Here is a 22,245-nt window from a genome sequence, read left to right as displayed (position 1 = left end):
TAAAGAGGAAGGAGGGGACGGGTTTGTTTGGCTTTCTCTACATAATTCTACCAGACGTTGTTTTCAAATGTGTTTTTATTCACTATTTTTGATGACTATAAATAAGTGTTTCCACTATGGAAAAGAAAGTTAGCACAGTACATTTTCATGACTGGGGAATGGATTTGCTGAAGTCATCTTCGACAGGGTAAAAACTTAGAAAAAACAACCTGAATGTTGGGATGGGATTCAGTTCTTTATATAAAGTCCCTTGTAAAAAACAAACAGAAAAGAAGGGGTGGGAACAAAAAAAAAGGGGGGGGGAGAGAAAAAAAGAAAAAGGAAGGAAAAGGGAATAGGTTAAGACAATTTATTGCTTCTCTTCAACTTTCTCCTTGGTCTCGTCTTCAGACTCCTTGTTCCCGGGGCCCTCCTGGCTCTCCTCCTTCACCGAGAGAGCTTCTAGCTTCTCAGCCACCTTTTCGGCACTGCCGTTGTTGCCCAGGCCTGCAGCAGAGACAGAAAGACAGAGATGTGTGACTGAGGCTGCACATACCTGGGGGGAGCCCACTGGGGCCCAGGCCGGCCCTACGCCTCAATCTGGGGGCCCCAGGAGGCTCAGCTGGCCTTGCCGGGTCACTCGGGGATGGTGCCTCCCCAAGGAGGGCCATGTCCCCCCGCCGCTGCAGTGCCACCGACAGGTAGTGGCCCTCACAACAGCTGGGCCTTTCTGTGGCAGACGAAAAAAGCACCCAGACTGGGGCTACAGTCGGATGCAGAGTGAGTCTGCAAGGAGCCCCCACCCCGCCCCACAGGACACCAAGGCACCTTTCTTTTCTCTCTCTTCGATCTCTTTCCTGCATTCCTCAAATTTCTTTTTGAATTTCTGTGCATCTAGAAAGAAAAAGAAAAAACAGTTAAGAATTCTGAGTAGTCCCAACACAGGAACATGAGGGTGTGACCTGAAGAGGAGGCTCCCTGGGAGGACAACCCAGGCTATCAGGCTGCAGGCCGTGCGGCCACAGGGCACCAAGTCCCAAGGCAGATGCCTGCTGCCCTAGCCCTTCGGAAGGAAGCACCAGGCCCAACAGACTGGAGTGGGGGCCTGTTGTCCTTCTAGGCCTGCAGCTCGGCTCCACAAGGCCTCCACCTGCCCCCAGAGCCTGCCAGGTGCCGCTTTGGGAAATTCAGGCAGGGGACAAGTCTGCCCAGGTGGCCCTGAGGGCATGTGCCACCCTGTGAGGCACTGACCAAGCAGGCCTGCCCTGGCTGGGGAGCTGAAATGTGGGTGGGAAGGAGCCCAGGGCAAGGGCGAGGAGGGCAGCACCCAGACCTCCGGAGCATGGGGCAAGAACGAGATACGCCTGTGTGTCTGCGCACGCCTGCTCGAGAGCCGGCTGTGGGGCTGGTCCCAGAGTTGGTCTCACTTCCCACAACACCCAAGGGCCACAGTAGCTTGGACAAAAAGCTACAGCACCCGGCAATGATAAGGATGCTTAGGGGAGCCCCTTAGTGGCCTCAGGGTGCAGACACTCCGGCTTTAAGGGGAAACTTGCTGTGCTTGATGCCACCCGGCAACGCCCTGGGAGCAAGCATCCTGCACGGCATAGCCAGCCCTGCACCCGCCCTGCGTCCGCCCCAGGCAGCTTACTCTCAGCATTGAGGAACCGGATGGCCAGCAGCTCTGGCTTGGGGCACTCGTCGGCAAAATCTGCATGGGTGTTCCAGACCCAGGCCCGGTCGCTGCCCGCGTTCGGCTTCAGCTCCATCAGCGGTGTGACTGGGGAGACAAGATTGTGAGGCCTGGGCACAGCTCCCCCATCCGCCCCTCCCCCAGGGCCTGCACAGACCCACAGCTTCAGGACCATGGACGAGGGCTCAAGGCAGCTGTGCTCCTGGCCTGTCCTCCCAGCCTCAGCGGTGTTGTAGGGGCCCACCCACCATGAGGGGTGCCCTGACGACTGGGGGTGGGGGGGGGGTGGAGGGTGGGGGCATGAAGACCCAAGGGCCCCTCCCCACCCCTGAGTCTTCCAATGCCCAGAGCCCATATCTGTGGGACCTTGCACACAGCCATGAGGTTGAGGCAAGGATAGCACAGCTGGATGGGATCCCCACGCTGGGCCTCAGAGCCCAGCCCAGTGCCCAGGGGAGCGAGGGCCTGCATCAAACAGGTAGCTGCCCTTTGGGCGTGTTTGTCTGCAGCAGCTGCCGCTCCCCAGGCCTAGGTGAATGGGGACACTTAAACATAGAACTCTCAGGGGACCCAACTCTGTCCAAGTCTGTGTGTATAGCCTGAGATCCTGAGACACTGGGGCTCCCGCTCTCCCTACGCCCCCACACAGCACCCCCCATCCAGGGGAGTGAGAGCTCCACCCGACACCAGGATGAGGGCTGGCCTGCGGCCACAGGGGAACAGAGCTCCAGTCCACAAGGAGGACCCAGAGGGGTCTGGACCTTCCCTGGGAGCAGAATGTGTCTGTGTAGAGTAGAACCCTGGAGCCAGGGCCCATTCCGGGGGCTTGTTAAGGGGGGACTGGAGAGTACTGCAGACCCAGCTCTGTGAGGCTTGGGGCATATCCTGCCCCATTCCCAGGCCACACAGCCGGGACAGAGCCCCTCTCTGCACCACCTCGTGCTCCAGCCTGCTACGCCCAGCACATGCTGAGACAGCACTGGGTTGGTGTGAGCTCCTATATCACTGCACCCAGATGCCAGCATCATCTCTTCACCACGAGCAAAGCCCCACATATCCCTTCCCAGATCCTCACAGGTCTCCCGAGGCTCCTGGGCCCACACAACCCAAGCCTTGCGCCAAGGGAGCCTCCCTCCCAGGAGGCATTCCTTCCCGGGTCCCACGCGCTGCCCGGGCACCTACTGTAGTGGTTGGCGCAGACCTTCAGGGTCTTGTCCCTGCGCATGAGCAGCCGGATGGTCCCCTTCTCCTTGTGCTTCAGGAGTTTGACGTCGCCTGTGCCACGCTCCTTCCACTCGGGGAGGTCACTTTCCGAAGCAAACCGGAACAGCTTCGCCCGCCTTCAGGGGGTCATCAGATGGGAGCTTAGACACCGGGACAAGCAGCTTCGGGGTCCGAGGGCTGCTCTCCTTCCCACCCAAGGATAGATATCCAAACACCTCCAAGGAGCCCAGGAAGAAGACCAGGTGATGTTATTCCCAACGGAACAGGTCTGGCCCCAAAGTCAGGGTACAGACAGCCCCAGGTGGGCTTAGTGGCCGCCCTGAGAGCACGGGCACGTCCTCTGGCTGGTGCAGGGCAAATTCTCCTTAACCTGTGGGGCCACAACAGCAGGTGCCCTCATGAAGTGAACAGCATGGAAGCTGCAATCAGCTCCCAGTTCAGAGAGAACTTCTGCCCAGAAGCAGCACTTCGCACGGCCACCCTCTCAGCCATTCAGAAGCCAAGGCCCTGGTCCTCACCCTGCAGAGAGCTCCACAGCCATGCCCTGGGCACACACCAACACCCTAGCCTGCTGCCCGCCTCTGGTAGTCCCTTTCTGCCAGATTCCTGGGTACAGGGCAGGAGACTGTTCTCTCCCTAATCTCAAGTCCATTAAGGGAGTCTCCATCCTTACCAGGTGGTTGATCGAGACAGCCCTTGGGAGCCAAAGGCCAAGACACAATGCCCCAATCTGCGGCCTCGCTCCCTTCCAGTACCCAGAAGCACACCTATCCCACAGAAGTAGGCTTAGGGTTAGGGTTCCTGCAAGCCCTCACCCAGAGCCACCTCCCACCTGGCAAACCAGTGGCTCCAGGAAGATGGCCACTCCTCTCTATGACGAGAGGGGGCTGCCCCCTCCAGCGCCCCTCCCCTGGGCAGGAAAGGCCACCACTGTGTGGTGATTCTGCCTCTCCTCCCTTGCAGCCCCACAGCAAAGCATTCGAACCTTCCAGAACAAGAGTTCCTATACAGGTTGCGCATGAAAGCCACCTTACTTCCACTACCCTGAGCAGAATCCAGTGTCCCCCACACCTGGGAGCCTGGCAGCAGGCGCAGACCAGCAGTGCTGTGACCTGTTCATGGGTGCTTTGCTGTACATCCCTCAGTACAGCGCTTACACCTGACATCAGGGCAATGCACTTGAGTTATGAATGAGACACAACTTTTGTGGTTTTAAAAAAGTAAAAAATAATCCTGACAACTGTATCCAAACATCACCCGTCTTGCCATGTGATTCTAGGTCTTACCTTTTAGGTTTTAAAATATTACGAGCCGGAATTCATGAGGTTAACTGCCAATGGCCTACACAAGGCAAAGGCTGAGATTCGTTGCTCAACCAAGGAAGGGGCCAAGAAATGAGAGCTGGGGAGACAAGCTGGGGGACAGAACAGCAGTGATGCGACAGGAGGAAGTTGGGGGGAGACTCCATAGAGGCTTAATGAAGTGAACTAATCCCAGTTGTAGCTCTGAACTTCCACATAAGATCAGTTCTCCTGCAAACCTAGGTACTCTCTCCAAATAGCCCTGAGCTAGTTAAAGGAGAGGCAGAATATTTGGCAAACGTAAAAACCACAATTTTGAGTTTACACCAAAGGGACTGTTGGCCTACTTACATTTTAAAAAGTTCTTCTTCGTCTTCTTCCAGGGTTTTGATTTCTTGCTCGGGAAGACAAACAATAGGCTCAAACTGGGGGTCGTGGTTGGACTCGTCTGCATTCTCGGTGGAGGTGTCATGGTCCTCCTGAGTGTCCTGGGGAAGGACAGGCCAAGAGGTGACACTACTACCCACGAGGCAGGGCTGCAGGGCCTCGGAAAAGAGGGCGGACTCACCCCCAGGGAAGAAAGTAGCCCACAGCCTTTCACTGAGAATGGTTTGCACTTATGTGCACCTCCAGAGAATCACCAGGTGCGTGTGAATGTGAGACACTGGATATCACACCGCTCCCCCAACACACAAATTAGTCACATTTGCAGACAGACAGACTCCCAGGACGCAACCACCCACTTGTCGAGTGAGTGGCCCGGCAGACACCCTCTAGTCTCTTTGGGCCTCAGTTTCCAGATTCCTTGTCTGCCAAATGCAGATGATTCTGTTGTGTGGGCACAAAAGGATGTGATGCGTGAACCATGGGTTCGGGCTGTGGATTCCCCATGAAGCAAGCCAGAAACATATGTGCTCTTACTTACTTAGAAGAGGGCACTGGGAACAAATATACTTGGCATAACATTTCCTTTCTCCTCCTTTTGAAAGATAAAAAGTCTACTATGGAAGCGCCGTTATTTCACACGGAATACGCAGCTTTGCCAGCAATTTTATCGGGCTTTAAGGAATCACTACGCAACTAATAATCGTAAACTCTAGTTCAGGGCGTTGAGTCACAAAGCAGAAAATACCGTATTTTGGGTCCAAGTTTCATAAAACGTGTGCCTTAGTCATCTACCAATGCGCAAGACCCGCCGAGGCTTGGTGACGAGACTTGTGCCAGGAAGGAAAAGGTAACCCGCTTCGGGCCCCCTTTCCGGGGTCTGGAGGCACTGCGGCGGTCAGCACACCGCGCCGACACAGACAGCCAACAAAGCCGCCCCCGCCCAGGATCCGCAAGACCGGGGGCCCGTCCACCCCGCTGCAACGCGGGCCTCCACCACCATTGGCCCGCGGGGCATCAGGGCGCTAGGACGGAATGAATGGGGGGGCTGCGTGGGCGGCGGCGGCAAGGGATGCTTGGCCCCCGAGGGGACCCCGCCGCCCTGTGCGCGGCCCCGGAAGGCGGGGTCGGCGAATTCGAGACCGAGGAACTAGGGCGGCCGAGCCTCCCCGGAGCCGCCCCAAGGTCACGCGGGCGCCCCGCAACCCCCAACCCGCGCCCTAGGCCCCGCGTGCCCGCAGGCCGCGCTCCCCGCAGCCCTAAGCCCCCGCGTGCCCGCAGGCCGCGCTCCCTGCCGGCCGGCGGGGGTTGGCGACGCGGGGCCACCCACGTGGTTGCCGGTAGCGGTCCCGGCCCCTCGGTCCCACCCGCCCAGGCCCAGCCCCGCCGTACCTTGGCGGACGCCATGGGGGCGCGGCGGCGGCGGCGGCGGCGGCGGCGGCTCGGCTGGCTCGGTCGTGGCTGGCTCCGCGGCCTCTCGGCGGCTGGTCGGGGCTCCTTCCCTCCGCGTCTGGCGCCAGCACCTACCGCCCGCCCGCTCTTCCCTCCGCGCGGTGACCCGAACTCTGACCCCTGACCCCTGCGGCGGGAAACGCGCGGCGATTCAAAACCAGCGCAGCTTTATTGACCCAGGCGGCGGACGCTCTCATTGTCCCGCCCACCCCGGGCTTCCCGCGCACTCCCGGCGGCCCCCGCGCGCACTTCCGCCCCGCGGCCCGGAGCCACTCGCGTTGGCGAGGGAGGACGCGGTTCGGGTGCGGCGCGTGGCGATGACGTCGCCAGAAGCCGGGCCTCTAGAGAAGTGCGGCACGGAACCCCGCGCTGGCGGACGGGCGGGCTGCGTAGCCCGAGGTCAGAGCTCGGAGCAGAGCCCCGAGCTTCGAGTCCCGTCCCCGCTCTGCGGCGGCGCCTCCCGTGGGTCCCAGGACATGGCAACGGGAGGACAATGAGTGCCACGTCCGACCACGAAGCCAAGTCAAAGGAGGTCCGACCGGGGTGGGGGTGGGGCGCGGTGGAGGCATGGGGGTGACACGGAAGCGGGTCCGGGCGTGCAGCCGGGTGGGGTGGGGATGGGGGCCTGTTGGAGCCGGCGCTCTCGTTCCTAGCGCCTGCCGTGCCCACGCAGGGCCCCAAGCCCATGGAGGACTGCCTGCAGGATCGCAGCGAAGCGCAGGGCAGCCCCCCGCAGCCCGCGCAGGATGGGGAAGAGGCTGGAGCCCCGGCGGCTGCCAGCCCAGAGCCCGGGCTCTACGGCTACATCCGAGACGACCTGTTCACCTCGGAGATCTTCAAGCTGGAGCTGCAGAACGTGCCCCGCCACGCCAGCTTCAGCGACGTACGGCGCTTCCTGGGTCGCTTCGGGCTGCGACCCCACAAGACCAAGTTGTTCGGGCAGCCGCCCTGCGCCTTCGTGACCTTTCGCAACGCCTCGGAGCGGGACCGGGCCCTGAGTGTGCTGCATGGCGCCCTCTGGAAGGGCCGCCCGCTCAGCGTGCGCCTGGCCAGGCCCAAGGCCGACCCTATAGCCAGGAAGAAGCGGCAGGAGGGTGAGGGGTTGCTCCCGGCCACGTGCATCGCAGACGTGGTCACCCCACTTTGGACAGTGCCTTACGCGGAGCAGCTGGAGCAGAAGCGCAGAGAGTGTGAGCAGGTGCTGCAGAAGCTGGCCAAGTGAGTATGGATGTGTCCCCGTGGCCTACTCTGCCCTCGCCACCCCTCAGCGTGGAGACCACTGCAACCCAGAGTTAGGCAGTGAGGTCCGGAGGGAGGTGCGCAAGAGCTTGGGCATGTGGAGGGAAGGGCTGCACGGTGGCCCGAGTCCAACTGCGGCCGACCTGTCCTGCAGGGAAATCGGGAGTACCAACCGCGCCCTGCTGCCGTGGCTGCTTGCACAGAGGCACAAGCATAACAAGGCCTGCTGCCCGCTGGAGGGGGTCAGGCCGTCACCTCTGCAGGTTAGGTCTGGTTGATGCAGTCACAGCCTTCATCCCACTCTCTTACAACCTTCTCTTCTACTTTTTATCCCTTTCCTCGCTTGTGATGTGATTTAGCAGTTGTCAGTCTCATGCCAGGTGCCTTGTTACCCGCGATGCCCTGTTGGCGAGTGCTTGATGCTGAGTGGGGTCAGGCATGCCTTTCCCTGTCCCCCTTTCCTCGTGTAGACTGAGTATCGCAATAAGTGTGAGTTTCTGGTCGGCGTGGGAGTGGACGGAGAGGACAACACTGTCGGCTGCCGGCTTGGCAAGTACAAGGGCGGGACGTGTGCCGTGGCATCCCCTTTCGACACCATGCACATCCCTGAGGCTGCGAAACGGGTGGTGAAGGCTTTTCAGGAGTTTATCCGGTAAGAACATAGGTGCTTGGGAAGCAGGGACCTCCTGCGGGCCCTTGGGGTCCTGCCCTGGGGAGCTGGAGATCCCACTGTCTCTGAGAAGATGGGCAGCTGGTGAGTTGGGTGGCTGTGCCCCAATCCTGGGCAGGCAGGCGGCTTGGAACACTGCCAGCTCAGAGCCACCCTTGGCCTCCCCAGGTCCAGCCCATACTCAGCATACAACCCAGAGACATATACAGGCCACTGGAGGCAGCTCACTGTTCGCACCAGCCGCCGCAGCCAGGCCATGGCCATTGCCTACTTTCACCCCCAGGTACCAGTCAGGGGTCTCACGGGGGTGGAGAGGTGCTTCCTCAGCTCAGATGTGTTGGGGATGCCCCAGGCCAGTGCAGGCAGCATTCCCTGACGAGGCCTTATTCTGCAACCCCAGAAGCTGAGCCAAGAAGAGCTGGCAGAGCTGAAGGCCTCTCTCACCCAGCACTTCGTAGAAGGGCCGGGCAGGGCCAGTGGGGTGACCTGCCTGTACTTCGTGGAGGAGGGGCAGCGGTGAGTGGCCAGGGTGGGCCAGGGCGGGTACCTGCGTTGGTCGGCCAGGCTGATGGATCCATCCCCAACCTCTACAGAAAGACCCCCAGCCAGGGGGACCTGCCCCTGGAGCACGTGGCTGGGGACAAGTACATCCACGAGGACCTGCTGGGGCTCACTTTTCAGATCTCTCCTCATGCCTTCTTCCAGGTGCGCCTGGCATCTCCGTGGGTTTCAAGTGCCCATGGGAGGATGACGGGTGGGGTAGAGTGGGACAGGGTGGGGACAGGGCAGGCCCGGGCCACGGTCAAAGCTCTGGGGAGGTGCCTCCCAGCAGGCATTTATGAGGGCAGACTGCGTGAACTGCCAGAAATTGAGTCTTGGCAGCAGGGTGACAGCCTTCATGTTGCAGCAGCCCCCTCTGTCCTGGGAGGCGAGGGCAGCACACCTACCAAGGTGCCTCTGGGCACAGCACCAGGGAGGCCCTTGCAGTCTTGGGGCCAGGGTAACCCCTAAATCTCAGCCTTGCTGCTGCAGGGAAATGGGGGTAGGGGAAGGGGCAGGTGGTCTCTTGTTTTCACGGGGTGTCTGTTTACCTGGGGTTTTGTCTGAGCTGAAAAGCTGGCAGTGCCGTTTGCTGGGAGGGGAAGGCTGGTGTGCTGGCACATGAGTCCCCAAGGCCTGGGGGCCGGTGCTCAGAAAGTCAGCTGCTTCTACCTGGGAGGTAGATCAGGGAGTTTACTTGGTCTTTAAAGCCACAAGACCCGTGAGGTTAGTGCTTTTGTGTGGACAGAGGGCCCGTCCGAGAGGGCCTGGGCACTCACAAGTGGGGCGCTAGAGGTGGGGAGCTGGTGGGAGGCTCAGTGCTGCTGATGGCAAAGGATGGGTGCAGAAAGGTCATGAGGTCACAGTAGGAGGGGCTGTGCTGGGCGTCTGGGTGCTGCCGGGGGTGGGGTCCAAGGAGGGGTAGCCTCTGGGCAGCGTGTGTGACGTTTCCTGCCCACCGCTGCTCCAGGTGAACACGCCAGCAGCCGAGGTGCTCTACACTGTGGTCCAAGAGTGGGCCCAGCTGGACGCAGGCAGCACAGTGCTGGACGTGTGCTGTGGCACCGGCACCATAGGCCTGGCGCTGGCCCGGGTGAGCCCTGCTGTCCCCTTCCCGCCTGCCCGTGGACCCTGCCTGGGCCCCAGGGCCTTTTCTCACCCACCTGGCCCTGTGCAGGAAGCCTCCAGGTGGGGAGCTACTGGCCTGCTACTCTTCCTTTTCAGAAGGTGAAGAGGGTAATTGGGGTTGAGCTGTGCCAGGAGGCTGTGGAAGACGCCCGGGCAAATGCCCACATGAACGGTGAGGGCAGGTGGGCCCGGGAGGACGAGGTGATAGGTGCCCCCCAGCACAGCCTCTAGGGCCTCTGCTGGGGTCAAAGGGCACAGAACAGCTTCCCGTGATCCTAAGTGCACCCACCGTCCAGGGGGCAGGACAGCAGGAGGCCGGCAGGTCCTCACAGCTGCCACACTGTCCCCAGAGCTGAGCAACGTTGAGTTCCACTGCGGGAGAGCCGAGGACCTGGTGCCTGCCCTGGTGAGCAGACTGGCTGCCCAACAGCTCGTCGCTGTCCTGGACCCGCCCCGCGCTGGCCTGCGTGAGTACCCTCTCCTGGCCCCCTATCCACCTCACCTTGAGGTTGCTGCCCTCGGGGAGTGGGCCTCAGTGACTGGGCCCCCATCTGTCTGTGCTCAGACTCCAAGGTGCTCCTGGCTGTGCGCAGAGCTGAGAACCTGAGGCGGCTCCTCTACATCTCCTGCAACCCCCGGGCGGCCATGGGCAACTTTGTGGAGTGAGTAGGAAAGGGGGTGGTCGATCAGGGCTGGGCCCCAGGGCCTCCCATAGGAACCCTCGGCTGGCCTGACGCCCCGTCCACCCCCACCCCACAGCCTCTGCAGGGCCCCTTCCAACCGTGTGAAGGGGATGCCTTTCCGGCCGGTCAAGGCGGTGGCCGTGGACCTGTTTCCGCAAACCCCACACTGCGAAATGCTCATCCTGTTCGAGCGAGTGGAGCACCCTGATGGTGCAGGGGCCCTGCCCCCGCCAGGGCCCCTGGACACCTCCCAGGAGACTGGGGCCCCCACATCTTCCTAGGCCTCTGAGGCCAACTCTGGGACCACTGGAAGCTGGACTTGAGAACAGCACTGGCCTGGCGTGCTGGGGCTCTCCACGGGCCCTGCCTACACCCCTGCTCATGCAGAGGACAGCCTTGGCTGCATAGGCCACGGGACCCCCGGCCGGAAGGGCAGAGCGGGCACCAGCAGCCTCCCACTCCCCTCAGCCCCATGAGCTGGGCCTCAATAAACCGCTGCTGAACTAAGGACAATTCTCTGGTGATCAGTGCCATGGTATACCAGGGCCACTCCATGGGCACAGTGTGAAGTTCTGGCTCCTGCTGGCCCCAGGCCCAGCTGAGAGCCCGCCTAGCCATGGCAGGCACAGGAACTTCCCCAGGAGGGCGTGGGGCTGTTCTGGACTGGGTGGGTTCCCATGGGATTGCTTCCCTAATTCCTCTGCAACACCCAGCCGCAGGCCCATCTGGCTCCTCTGTTGCTTGTTTGTGTAGAGGGTTTATGTTTTCATTCTTCGTATACAGGTTTTTGTTATGTTTCCATTTACGCTCATCTGTAAGCAGGTCTTCAATGTGTTTGTTTTGCAAGAGGTTGGAACACATGGTGAGCTTAGTCAGCCCCAGCCTTTGGGCGGCAGAAAGGCAGTTCCCTGGCAGAGCCCCCACCCCTTGTGGTGTATCAAGGCTCAGCGCCCGGTCAGGGCAGGTGTTCCTCATCTCCGAGACTAAGCGAGGAAGGGCACAGAGCTGCCAAGCAGTGGTCTGCCTGGGTGGGCTTGGGTGGGTCTTCCCCGTTCCTTTGTCCTGTGCAGGTCACTCCTGGAGGGTGTGTGTTTCCATGTTGTATAGCAATTTGCTGCACAGGTCTTACTGCACGAGCCCAGTGTCTGGGAAAGCACGGGACAGGCTGGTTTTGGGTGGTTTTCTCACCCTCTTTGTTATATGCCATCTGGGACATCTTGGGCAACAAGGACTTGTGGGTCTGTGTGCTCAACAGGGTGGGCTGTGCTGTCTGTCCTCTGGGAGAAGGGTGGTGATAAATGGGATTTTGGGAACCCCCCCACGAATGTTGGAGTTGGCTTGCTGGTTCCATGCTGAACTCAGGGTGGGGCTACCCAGTCCTCTGGCTCATGACATTATGTTGAGGGTCCTGATGTGCCCATCCAGGCCACCCAGGCTGGTCCTGAGGTTGGGGTGTGGGTTAGAAAGGCACCCTCCAAATGGGGCAGCAAGCTGGTGGTCCTCACCTTGAGATGCCACTGAGAGGCTTTACAGAACCCTTCACCTTGGCCACCTCGCTGAGCTGTGTTCTTAAGGCTACTAGAGCGGGGGGGGGCCAGGGGACAGCACAGGCAGAGTCCCCAGTGGAGAACTTAGGGGAAAGGCCGTGGGCTCAGTGGGGGCAATTTGCACCCCATAATCCCAGATGGGGGTGGGGGGGTAGGGGGCGGAGTAGAGTAGGAGGTAGCTCTTCCACCTCTCCCTTCAGCCTGGTCCCTGGAAAGGGCCTCTCTCCAGACTCGACTGACCCAGGGACTGAAGGCCACATGCTGCAGTGAATAATAGAGTCTAGGGACAGCAATTTTTGGAGGCAGGGTGTCTGGGTTATTCCGGGAGACGCAGAGGGGAGAGGTGGGGAGTGTCTGTGGAGGTTTGGGGCATTCCATGTGAGTGTGGGGAGGGGTGGTTACTGCTTCCTGGTGAGCCTTTGGGGCCGTGTTTCCCACTGGGGAATACACTGGAGAACTTAGTGACCGTGAGGACACTGCCCCCTCCCACCACATTCCGGCTGTTGTTGCTGGGCCCAGGGCATGACTGGCCTCGTGAAGACCTGTGTGTGCGGCATCCTCTCTGCTCTCTGCCTACAGCAGCACAGTGTCGCCAGTGAGGCGGGCGGGTGCTAGTGGTATACCATTGGGGCCTAACTACAGAAGTGTCCTTGGCTCCAGATGCTGCCACACGGCTGCCATAGGGCCTCCACTGGTGCTAGCAGGTGGCAGTGGACCTAGCGAATACCTTTCTCCCTCCATTCTGCTTTGGAAGTTAGACCAGCATTAGTTTGCTTTCCAGGGGCAAGGCCTACAGCCCACCTCCGAATGGCCATAGGGGTAAAGCCTGCAGGATGCCCACTGTGCAGCTACAGGGTTGGGGCAAGGCTTGCATCAGCTGCCCCTGCCCATGGACCCCATGGGTTCCATTACATGATGACCTCACATTGGCACTCAAGGGCAGAAGACAGCCCAGGGACTGCACATTGCTAACAGAGCTTTGACAGTCCAGCTGGCCCACAAAGACCAATGGGATACAAGGCCCAGCTCCACAGCTCACCTGGGGCAGCATACGGGCCGGAGCCCAGAGATGGACCCCTGATCTGATACAGGAAGGACTGTCCTTAAAGCAGCCCACCTTCCCAGGAGGCTTTCTGTATCTTGTGAGAACCCTCCTGGCCCCCAGATGACATGACATGGAGAGCAGGCACCTACCCCTGCGGTATGAGGGGCCATTTCAGTTGTCCTACCTCTGGGAAATTGAGAGCTTGATTCTGTCTTTGAGCTACAGGTTTCTGCCACCCTGACGCACAGACAGGTCCACCTGGCAGGAGGGAGCAGCAGGAATCACAGGCCCCTGGGGTCTGAAGCAGAGCTCCCAGGCACAGCTCAGGGCTACCCACTGAAGCAGCAACCCCCGGTGCACCCTTGGGCCCTGAGTCCTGGTCACAGAACTCTCATCAGGGTACAGCAGTTTCGGCAGAACATCACCAGATGGAAGTGGTATGCTCGGGGCCCCAGGGAACGAGGCACTTGCAGGGGCGTCACAACGCCAGAAGGCCTCCCCCTCAAGGATGCCCCCCAGATGCTCAGCACTGGTCCACACGAGCCAGCTGGCACCTGGTAGACAGCAGCTGCTGATCCCTGGTCTCGGGCAGACTGTGCCCAGCCACCATCTTAGCCTGGAACCCTGGACCCACACACCCCCACAGACCCGCTTGCTGACTCACTGGGCATCAACAATGATGGGAGGGAATGTGGCCCTGTGTAGAGAAGGGAATCTTGGGAACACTGGCACCAGGTGCCATCCGTACTAATACATGTGGTGAGGGCCTGGATCTCCCTGTGGAGCTAAGGGCAAACAGACCACACCCACAGCAGCGCCACTGGGAAAGTAACAGGGAGGGGTGCATGTGTGGGGGCATCACACACACACCTGGGAACCCCCCCACCTACTCCTCTGCCCCACACCCCCACCTAGCTTGTCTGGGTGCAGGTCTTCCATACACCATATTTCCATTTGTGCTGCTTGCACAGGAGGCCACAGGCAGCTGGGGAAGACATTAACTGTTAATGTCCCAGCTTGGGCAGGACACAAAGGCTGCTCAGAAGCCAAGTGCCCATCTGGGATTTGTAAGAACTGATAGGACGTGCAGAGGTGCCACGCAGGGACCCTAACCAGAGGAGCTAGCCTCTCAGGGTGGAGGTGGGGTCCTTGCCCTGTTTTTTGGGGCCCTCCATGCTATGCAGGTGAGTGTATGTCATTTCCTGGAGCCTCTGCTGTGCTCCAACACGCTGGACAGTATGTGCCACAGCCTCACCAGGCACTTGTTGCAGTCACTGCCAAGACATGCTTTTTTTAATAGAACCTCAGACTTTGTTAAACCCAAGGAGGCAGGAGGGCTTCATGTCCAAGCCCCAGCCATCCACCATGCTGGGAGAATGCGGCATGAGTGGCCACCTGCCCTCCTTCCCAACTTGGATGGGTGCAGTGGCTGACCCTGGGGGTTCCTAAGCTGCACCAGGGGCTGCTCCCTGATGGCTGGGGGATTCCAGGGAACGTGCTGGGAAAGGGTCCAGCTTGCTAGCTGACAGGACCATAATCCCCACCCCTCCAGCTCCCCACGGTGAGGAAAGACACCAGCCAGTCCTTTCTGAACAATTTTGCTTTATACATTAAGACAACTGAGGTTGATCCTCCAGCCATGGCCCCAACACCCCTGGGAAGGACATGGCGGCTGGGTCCACGCTGCAGTGGCATCAGCACAAGGTACCACGGAACCCTGCCAGAGCAGCAGAGCGTGTGCCAGCACGACTCACACCCACACAGCAGACAGAAGGACACGTGAAACTGCAGGGGCAGTGCAGGCCGGCCAGGCTGGGTGGGCCTGCCCCGCAGGGAACACGTGCATAAAGCTTTGGTTCACAAAGATACATCTGGCTGTTTTAAGAGCAACAATCACGACCAAATGATTATTCACAGCTGTAGACAGGAGGCAAGACAAAAGCACGTGTTTGATTACAGCAACTTGATTTTGGGGTTTTGTTTTATAAAAGGTCAGCACATTAGCCCACCTCGGTCATATAGGCAGTGAGGGAGGAACACGCTGTGGGTAGCTCACAGTCAAAACATTCTATCTTCCGGAAAACAAGTGCCATTGACAAGCTGTGGGAGCGGTGGTAGGGGCACAGCCCCAGGGAACGATCTGGCTGACAGCCACCATCTCCCTCCCTGTCTGGGCTCAGGGTGGGAGCAGGGCTCCACCTCACCACCCAGCCACAGGGGCCTCCCCCATCCCACCAGTGGCCCCTGACTCCCTGGGCCACACCCCCCCCCCCATCACAATCCAGGGAGGCCAGCAGAGGCAGGGGCCGGTAAGCCTGTCCACCACGATTGCTCCTGAGGTTGGGAGCACAGCCAATTTATAGGTCATGTTCCTGGGTTCCTTTTTCAAAACAAGACAACTTGCTAAAACACCTTAATTCTGATAATCTCTGCTACATGATTCCAAAGCTACATTCTACTTCTGAACTGCAAAAGATTCTTTCCAAATGCTAAAATATCATAAAAGCTTTAAAAATCAATGAGCAGACAGATTTAGACTGTGCAAAAAACTTCAGTAAAAACTGCCAGAGGACAGCGAGGGTAAGGGGGAGCCTGGGTGTCTTTCAGAAGAGTATTTAGGGAATTAAGACAATTAGAAAACTGTCACAGCCCTGCAGCAGAACCAGTTTAATAAGCCAAGTGCGGGCTGTGATGGGATTCCATACCGCAATGGTTTGCCTGCAATCTCTAAAAATGAGCTCTGATGCAAGATGTGTTTATTTTAAATCAAAAAGGTCCGAAAGGATCCTTTCTAACTGCCGAAACAGAGACACAGGAGCAGACACAGGGGTTCCCGCAGGCCCGGCAGCCTCTCCTCACTTCCCCTGCCTGTGTCATTTCTTATCCATGCGTGGTGTGTGCCGAAACACATCAAAACCTTCATAAAAAGCCTGGAGCATGTATGTACAAGCGGGAGTCTGTGTGCGTCTGAAGTGCCTCGGCTCCACCTGCGCAGCTGCTCTGAACCAGACCCCTAAACGCGCATTGGCTCTGACCTGGGGGCGGCAGGCCGGGATGAGCTTGCTTGCTGTGCCCCGGCACCTGACCCTCACTCACGCCACCCGCCAAATGGACGCTGCGTGACTAAGGGTCCCTGGACGTCCGGCCCGCAGCCTCTCACACATCCACCGTGCACAGGGGCTCACCGCCGGGCTGGGCAGATGCCACAATCGTCATCTTGGGCTTCTTCCGTGTTTCCTCCTGTGGGAACAGCTGTGGTCAGGGGGGACCGGGGACTGGACAACACAGTCTTAGTCTCAGATGATGCAGCATGGGGTCGACTCGGGTTGGGGGGTGGGATGCACTGAGGACACACAGGGAAGGCAGGGGCCACTCAGGAGGTCACCCTACCCTGCTCCAGGGGCCTCTCCCCCAGAGTGGACCCAGAGCCTCAGGGCCTCCAGAGGCCAGCGTGTTCTGCTATCCTCTGAGCACCGGGAGAAGGTTGGGTGGCTAGGGGCAGGTAAAGAATCCACAAACAGCATCAGGAAGGCCCCACAGTCTCAGAATGGGGGAGTCCCCTGTGAGCCCCACTAATGAGCCAATGTGGCCACTGGGGAGGGTGAGCATGCTGTGGGAGCTCAGGAACTGTCACTTGAGCTGGAGGACCCCCCAGACTCTGGGGCTCTGTGAACCTCAGCAACCCCTTCCCAGGGTTGCCACAGGCCAGGGAGAGAAAGACCCAGGAGGATGTTCCCAGGTGGCCATGAAGCACCAGCACCTGACATGGTCACACTGACCATAGGGCCTGGCTCTGGCTGGATATGCCCCCCCTCCCCCACCAGAGCCCACTCACCCTCTCCTCAGCCAGCTTCTTCATCTCCTCCTGGAGCTTGTTGAGGATGTGCAGGTTGGGTTTGTTTTTCTTGGCATACTGCTGCAGTTCAATCACGCTCTTATCTGAGGTCTCCTGGGGACAAAAAACCAGACCCTGCAGACTGCAGCGGTTGGCCACGCCCACAGGGAGCCCAGTGACCCGCACCCAGTAGGGGAGTGAAGATAATTGGGCAACCCTCCAGACCCGTTCCTGCTACCCCAACACCCTGCTTGGTGGCTCTCCAGATAAGGGCCCTGGCACAGGCTACCTCCACCAGCCCATGGAGGGAGCGAAGAGCTCCTGGTGTGAGCAACCCTGGTCAACAAGGCCCTTATGGCGCCCAGGGCCCACAAGCAGGGAAGCTGCCAGGCAGGGGCAGCACGGTGCCAGACACACCAAAGGGGCTGAGCACCGCTGCAGCCACCCCACTCTTACTGCAATGCACAGACCCGAGTCACTGGCCTCCAGCCCCTCCACTGCCAAAGGCCCTTAGAGGGTACCCTGTGACTCAGAGCCAGAGCACCCTGCCCTCCAGCTCAAGGACTCCTCCTGGCCCTCCTGCCTGGACCCCCAACCAGCCAAGGGCCACTTTCTCTTCCAAGCTCTATCGACATTTCCCCACAGCTCTCTGGGGAGCCTCGATCCTCCAGCCCTCCAGTGTGGCCCAGGGGTGCTCCCCGCCCTGCGAAGGGGGCTCCTGGGGAAGGCGTCTAGGCTATGGCTTTAGGGGCACCGTGCTGCCCTTCTCCTGGATGCATGCTGTCGCCGGAGAGCCCCACAGTGTACAGATCCCACTCTTCCACACCCAGTACTCCTCTACTTCCTGGGAGGCCAATATTTAAATAATTCCTGTAAACATTAGGGGAAAATGGAAACTAAACATCTTCCAGGATTTCCCTCCACCCCACAAAGCACACAAATCAAAGGGTATTGGTTAAAATTAAAAGTTCTTGGCAAAAACAGCAAGAACAAAATAGCTGACACTCACAGGAAGGACCTTTAGTCACAGAAGATGGCATGTGAGTGGGGAGAGCTGCCTCAGAGCCTAAGGTTGCCGGCTCCCACTGAGGACCCAGGTCCTGCCTCCTGAGCTTCTGCCCACAACAGTGCCTGGGGTCCTGCCAGGTCCTGCACATGGCCCTGGGCTCCGAACCTGGTCCCACACAGCCGGAACAAGCCACATCCCTGTGTCTGCTCACACCGCAGTAGCCACTCAAGCAGGACAGGAAGGTGTGGCTTGGACAGGATAAGATGGGGGCTTCTGAGCAGCACAGAATCCCATCCACCCCTGACCATAGCACAGGAAAGGCCCACGGGAGGCAGCCAGGAGCCTAGGCGGAGCTGCAGGCAGAGGGTGATGGCAAAAACAGAATGGCCAGATTCTGTCCCCTCTCTGGACAATGAAACTAGACCTGGGCCAGGGCAGGTGAGGGAACGGTGAGCAGACCCAGCAGCTGCCCAGGGGCCGTCCCATGGATGGGGCAAATTACCTGCTTGACCATCTTGCTGCTCTCACGGCCATACATGCGCAGCAGAGAGCCCCAGTTCTTGACGTGCGGGTGCAGCAGCTGGAGGATCTTCTGGGAGGCCAGCTGCTTCCCAACCCTCTTGTTCTTACCTAGGAGGAGGCCGGGGGTGGGGGTGGGCCAAGGCCAACATGCCCTCGGCACCCGAGTGCCCACAACCCTGGGACCAGGACAGTCCCCGAGCTCAGGGGCATGCCAATGTCACAATGCTGAAGAGGGTCCCTCCAGGCCCCCTGGTCCTGGACGCAGCAAACGAGGCCATGGGAAGTGTGTCTGAGGCTTCCCTGAGGCAAGCACAGGTATGCAGGGCACAGGGAGGGCCCCCGCCAAGAGCCATCTGGAGTAAGAGATGTGGGGTGTCTGCATGTGCTCTGGCAGAGCAGTGTGTGCACACAGAGGGGCAGGGGGGAGCAGGTCTGCACACAGCAAGCCTTTCTCTTCCCGAATCCCCTTCCTGCCTGATCAGGAGTGCGGCGCGGTGGCACAGAGACATCAGGACCTGAACACACAGGGTGGCAGCTCTTCCAGGGCCCACTTCTACACCGCCTTCTAACTTACACAAGGCAAAGTATCCTTCTAAGATAATGTTACATCGTAAAAAGTGGTTATTTCAAGAACAAAATGAGGTGACAGGCACGTGTGCACAGCCTGAGCACCGGGGCAGGTGAACGGCCCCTCCTCCTGCCGTGAAAGGGAGTGCTGCCTGGGTTTTGGATGTCGCATGACATTCTGGTGGGCACACCTGTGCAGTGGCCACGCACAGAGGGACAGGGCGTGAGGAGAGGAGGCAGCTGGAGGGGTTACCCTGGAAGCCCCAGCCTGTTGGCCCCCCGAGATCCATGGCCGGGTCAGGGATGGGAGGGCTGCTTACACCACCCTCGCACTGTGTGCTTGCCGCACGCCATGACATATTCGCTCTTCTGGTTTTTCCCAGGAACCACTTCAAACTTGATGGATGTGTCACCCATTCCGTGGTTTCTTGAAGAAAAAACAAAGGCAATGCTGTTTTGCTTCCCTGGTGACACAGACCGAGGAGGATGGATGGTTGTTTCCCAAATGGGCTCTGATAAAAACCCGTAACGGGTCTCTGAGGAAAAGGCCGCCCATCTCCCCAAACTTTCTCAGCTGAAGAAGGAACCCCACAGTGCACCCGATTCAGGCACTGGGACACACAAGGGTCGTGCTGTCAGCCGGGACCAAGTACCCCACTTCAGGACGGAGCTCGGGGGCTGGGGCTGCGTTAACTTCAGAAGGAAAGCCCCTGCTCTTACCGCTTAAGGCACTCGTGGAGGATCTGGTAGGGGGACAGCAGCCCAGCCTTGCTGGTCAGCTCGTAGACCCGCGAATCCTCGATACTGATGTGGTTGAAATACTGTAAGACAAAGCCGGATCCCTGAGCTTCCCCGGCAAACCATCCTTCACCTTGGCATCCTGCCCTGCTCCCTCTCCAGGGACCCCCCATTTTCCTGGTTTAGAGATAGTCAGAGAGGCCACAGCCTCATATACACTGCAGCAGTCAGCTGGCCTGGGTGTCTTTCCTGAATCTGATTTTGACCAACAGGGACATTACTCAGAAACCCAAAGATAAATACCTTAGAAAAAAACCTTCTGAGATAGTCGTAAGGGTGATCACAAAAGGTAAGCCGTATATAAAGCATGGGGCTTGATAATCCAGTTCTCTGAAGGCCGAGCCCCGTCAGCAGAGGCTGGCCCATGGGAGCTCAACACGGGCAGGGCAGAGAGGCCGGACTTTGGTTTTCAAATACACAGAATCAACCTGGCTCAGAAATCACTTACTGAGACCACAGAACAGAGAGTTCAGAAGGGGCTAACAGGAAACCAAGGTAAACACGTGAGGGGGAAAAAAGGGAAGTCCTGTAGGACCAGGTAAGCTAGAGATGAAAGAAGGCACCCAGCCAAACCCAGTGGGTAGCATCTGCCTGGGCCCCTTGAGATGTGGAACTAGGTGAACTCTGCCCAGCTGGGAATTAACACGGGCAGTTAAAAGCTTACATTGGGCCTGAAACAGCTGGGCCCCCCAGCACGGGGGTCCACATAGTGGGCTCACATCAGGGAGAGGGCTGGCTGCTGCTACTGGGGAGCTGCTCAGCAAGCGTGTCACAGAGAGCACCACTTCTGAGGAGAACACTGGCCTGAGTGAGCAGGAAATCCTCCGGTGTTGTGTAGTTGGGCTTTTCAAACGAGTACTGTAAAATGCCACCAGGCTCAAGGACCCATGTCTGTAGAAACCAGGCTCAGAAGACAGGGCACGAGCAGTCTCTGCAGAAGACCCACATCCACGGCAGCCAGCTAGGCCCCCGTGGCTACAACAACCTCTACCAAGTTCCTGCAGGCGACAAAGATGCGATGGCTAACCTGCCAGGCAAATGTGGAGAGCCCAGCTCACGGATGGCAGAAGGGGCCTATAGACAAGTCATGTCATTTCTGACAAGCTCAAAGGAAGAAACTTAGTTACCAGTGTCTGACAGATTAGAGAAAGCAGAGGGACTCACAGACAGTCCAACACCCACGAACCAGTCTCCACAAACCCAAGAGATGAGAGAAGACAGGCCAATCCTTTGAAAGGCAAAATACCTGAACAGCTCTAGATGTGATCACAGCTCTAGATGTGGTTAAGAAATTGAATTTCAGAGGGAGGGGCCAAGATGGCGGCTTAGCAATGTGCGCATTTTAGTTCATCCTCCAGAACAACTACTAAATAACCAGAAACAGTACAGAACAGCTCCCGGAGCCACATCAGTGACCAGGCACACAGCGTACCCCAGTCTGCACCAGCGGGACTGGCTGCAAGCCTCCCAAAAACCGTGAGTTCCCCAAGCTGCAGCGGCCCGCGCCCCTCCCCCACAGGTGGCTTCCCAGAGGTAAAGGAAAGACACTCTAAACCTGGTCAAGGCGGAGGTCGCTCATTGGGCTCACAGAAAAAGAGGAAAGGGGAGGAAACGGAGGTTTTAGTGGCCGTGTTTCTATGGAGACTTGGTAGCCTCTGGATTCAGTGGCAGGACTTCTCGGACTGCAACTGCCCCAGACATAGTTAGCAACGGGCTGCTTTCAGGGCTGTCTCCCACCTGTGCCTTCCCCAGGGGAGGGGTGAAGCCCAACTCAGGTGGAATCCCTCCCTCAAGGAATTCAGACCACAGGGCTTGGCAATTTGAAGCCATTAAAACCAGCCTACAAACTCTCCTCTGTCTTCACCACGCCCCCAGCAGGGAGAGTTTTCCAACGTTAAAAGTGCCACAACATCTTTTGATGGTGCGACCCACAGGCAGATGCGCCATATACTGGGCAGGATAAGAAAAACAGAGCCCAGAGACTTCACAGGAAAGTCTTTCAACCTGCTGGGTCTCACCCTCAGGAAAAACTGACTCCTTCCACCTGACAGGAGGCCAGTTTAGTTCGGGAAAACCCGGCTGGAGCCTATAATACCTAGGTAGACCCTCCTGAGGGTGGGGAGGGAAAAGGCACCATACAAGCAGGGCAAGAAACAAGAAAACAAGAACTGAAAAATTTTCCTCTGTTAAACAAAACCTAAGCTAGAGGTCCAGAAAAAGCTGAACTGAAGGTCAAAGAACACATAGACAACAAATTCATCTAGCAAGAAAACCCTAAGTAAAAGAAGTGAAAGCAATCTCCAGAATAAACTAATTAAGGTAATTAAACATCTAGACACTAGACAAAAAAATAACAAATCACACCAGGAAAACTGAAGATATGGCCTAGTTCAAGGAACAAACCAACAGTTCAAATGCGATACAGGAGCTGAAACAACTAATTCAGAATGTACGAACAGACATGGAAAACCTCATCAAAAACTAAATCAATGAACTGAGGGAGGATATGAAGAAGGCAAGGAATGAACAAAAAGAAGAAATGGAAAGTCTGAAAAAACAAATCATGGAACTTATGGGGATGAAAGGTACAGTAGAAGAGACGAAAAAAACAATGGAAACCTACAATGGT

General features: G+C 58.3%; 3 protein-coding genes and 1 non-coding gene across 14 annotated transcripts in view; 1 reads left to right on the top strand and 3 right to left on the bottom strand.

The window, feature by feature from the left end:
- Positions 1-57: 57 nt before the first annotated feature.
- Positions 58-6,257, bottom strand: RANBP1 (RAN binding protein 1). The gene is made up of 6 exons (XM_077160402.1): positions 5,974-6,257; positions 4,549-4,685; positions 2,855-3,012; positions 1,631-1,759; positions 808-873; positions 58-486 (listed from the first exon to the last, which is right to left on the bottom strand). Exons 1-6 carry the CDS (start codon positions 5,986-5,988, stop codon positions 350-352), a joined length of 642 nt encoding a protein of 213 aa, XP_077016517.1. The 5' UTR covers positions 5,989-6,257; the 3' UTR covers positions 58-349.
- LOC143685449 (small nucleolar RNA SNORA77) lies at positions 645-769 on the bottom strand. Its single transcript, XR_013176673.1, has one exon. It is a non-coding gene; the product is annotated as a small nucleolar RNA SNORA77 (small nucleolar RNA).
- Positions 6,254-10,800, top strand: TRMT2A (tRNA methyltransferase 2A). Of its 2 annotated transcripts, none has more exons than XM_077160401.1 (12): positions 6,254-6,565; positions 6,707-7,251; positions 7,427-7,535; positions 7,743-7,924; positions 8,111-8,225; positions 8,343-8,458; positions 8,536-8,647; positions 9,453-9,575; positions 9,707-9,782; positions 9,961-10,077; positions 10,176-10,272; positions 10,370-10,800. In XM_077160401.1, the coding sequence occupies exons 1-12, from the start codon at positions 6,527-6,529 to the stop codon at positions 10,572-10,574; spliced, it is 1,836 nt and encodes a 611-aa protein (XP_077016516.1). In that variant the 5' UTR covers positions 6,254-6,526; the 3' UTR covers positions 10,575-10,800. The 2 variants fall into 2 exon arrangements, with proteins under 2 accessions (XP_077016516.1, XP_077016515.1); XM_077160400.1 differs by having other exon boundaries at positions 9,907-10,077.
- A 3,670-nt stretch (positions 10,801-14,470) lies between these two features.
- DGCR8 (DGCR8 microprocessor complex subunit) overlaps positions 14,471-22,245 on the bottom strand; it is a 56,084-nt gene continuing 48,309 nt past the window's right edge. For 6 of the 10 annotated variants that reach the window (XM_077160391.1, XM_077160390.1, XM_077160389.1 and 3 more), the window contains 6 exons: positions 19,539-19,639; positions 19,139-19,245; positions 18,232-18,359; positions 16,721-16,834; positions 16,071-16,125; positions 14,471-14,802 (listed from right to left, as the gene is read on the bottom strand). In XM_077160391.1, the coding sequence (XP_077016506.1) occupies positions 14,636-14,802; positions 16,071-16,125; positions 16,721-16,834; positions 18,232-18,359; positions 19,139-19,245; positions 19,539-19,639 (672 nt within the window). In that variant the 3' untranslated portion in view covers positions 14,471-14,635. Of the gene's footprint in view, positions 16,126-16,720; positions 16,835-18,231; positions 18,360-19,138; positions 19,246-19,538; positions 19,640-22,245 lie in introns of all 10 variants that reach the window. The other 4 variants (XM_077160397.1, XM_077160398.1, XM_077160394.1 and 1 more) reach the window with 3 other exon arrangements.

This window comes from Tamandua tetradactyla, chromosome 5 (genome assembly GCF_023851605.1).
Source record: "Tamandua tetradactyla isolate mTamTet1 chromosome 5, mTamTet1.pri, whole genome shotgun sequence".
In the NCBI taxonomy this organism is placed as follows: domain Eukaryota; kingdom Metazoa; phylum Chordata; class Mammalia; order Pilosa; family Myrmecophagidae; genus Tamandua; species Tamandua tetradactyla.
The sequence above is the reverse complement of the archived record's forward strand: the minus strand, read 5'-3'. Positions and strand labels throughout refer to the sequence as shown.

Coding starts and splice junctions, on each gene's coding strand:
- RANBP1 (XM_077160402.1), bottom strand. Junction 3,013..4,548: donor GAAGAAGAACTTTTTAAAAT/GTAAGTAGGCCA, acceptor GACCCCCTGAAG/GCGGGCGAAGCTGTTCCGGT. Junction 1,760..2,854: donor GGTCTGCGCCAACCACTACA/GTAGGTGCCCGG, acceptor TTGTCTCCCCAG/TCACACCGCTGATGGAGCTG.
- TRMT2A (XM_077160400.1), top strand. CDS start 6,527: ATGAGTGCCACGTCCGACCACGAAGCCAAGTCAAAGGAG. Junction 7,536..7,742: donor TCAGGCCGTCACCTCTGCAG/GTTAGGTCTGGT, acceptor TTCCTCGTGTAG/ACTGAGTATCGCAATAAGTG. Junction 8,459..8,535: donor TTCGTGGAGGAGGGGCAGCG/GTGAGTGGCCAG, acceptor CAACCTCTACAG/AAAGACCCCCAGCCAGGGGG.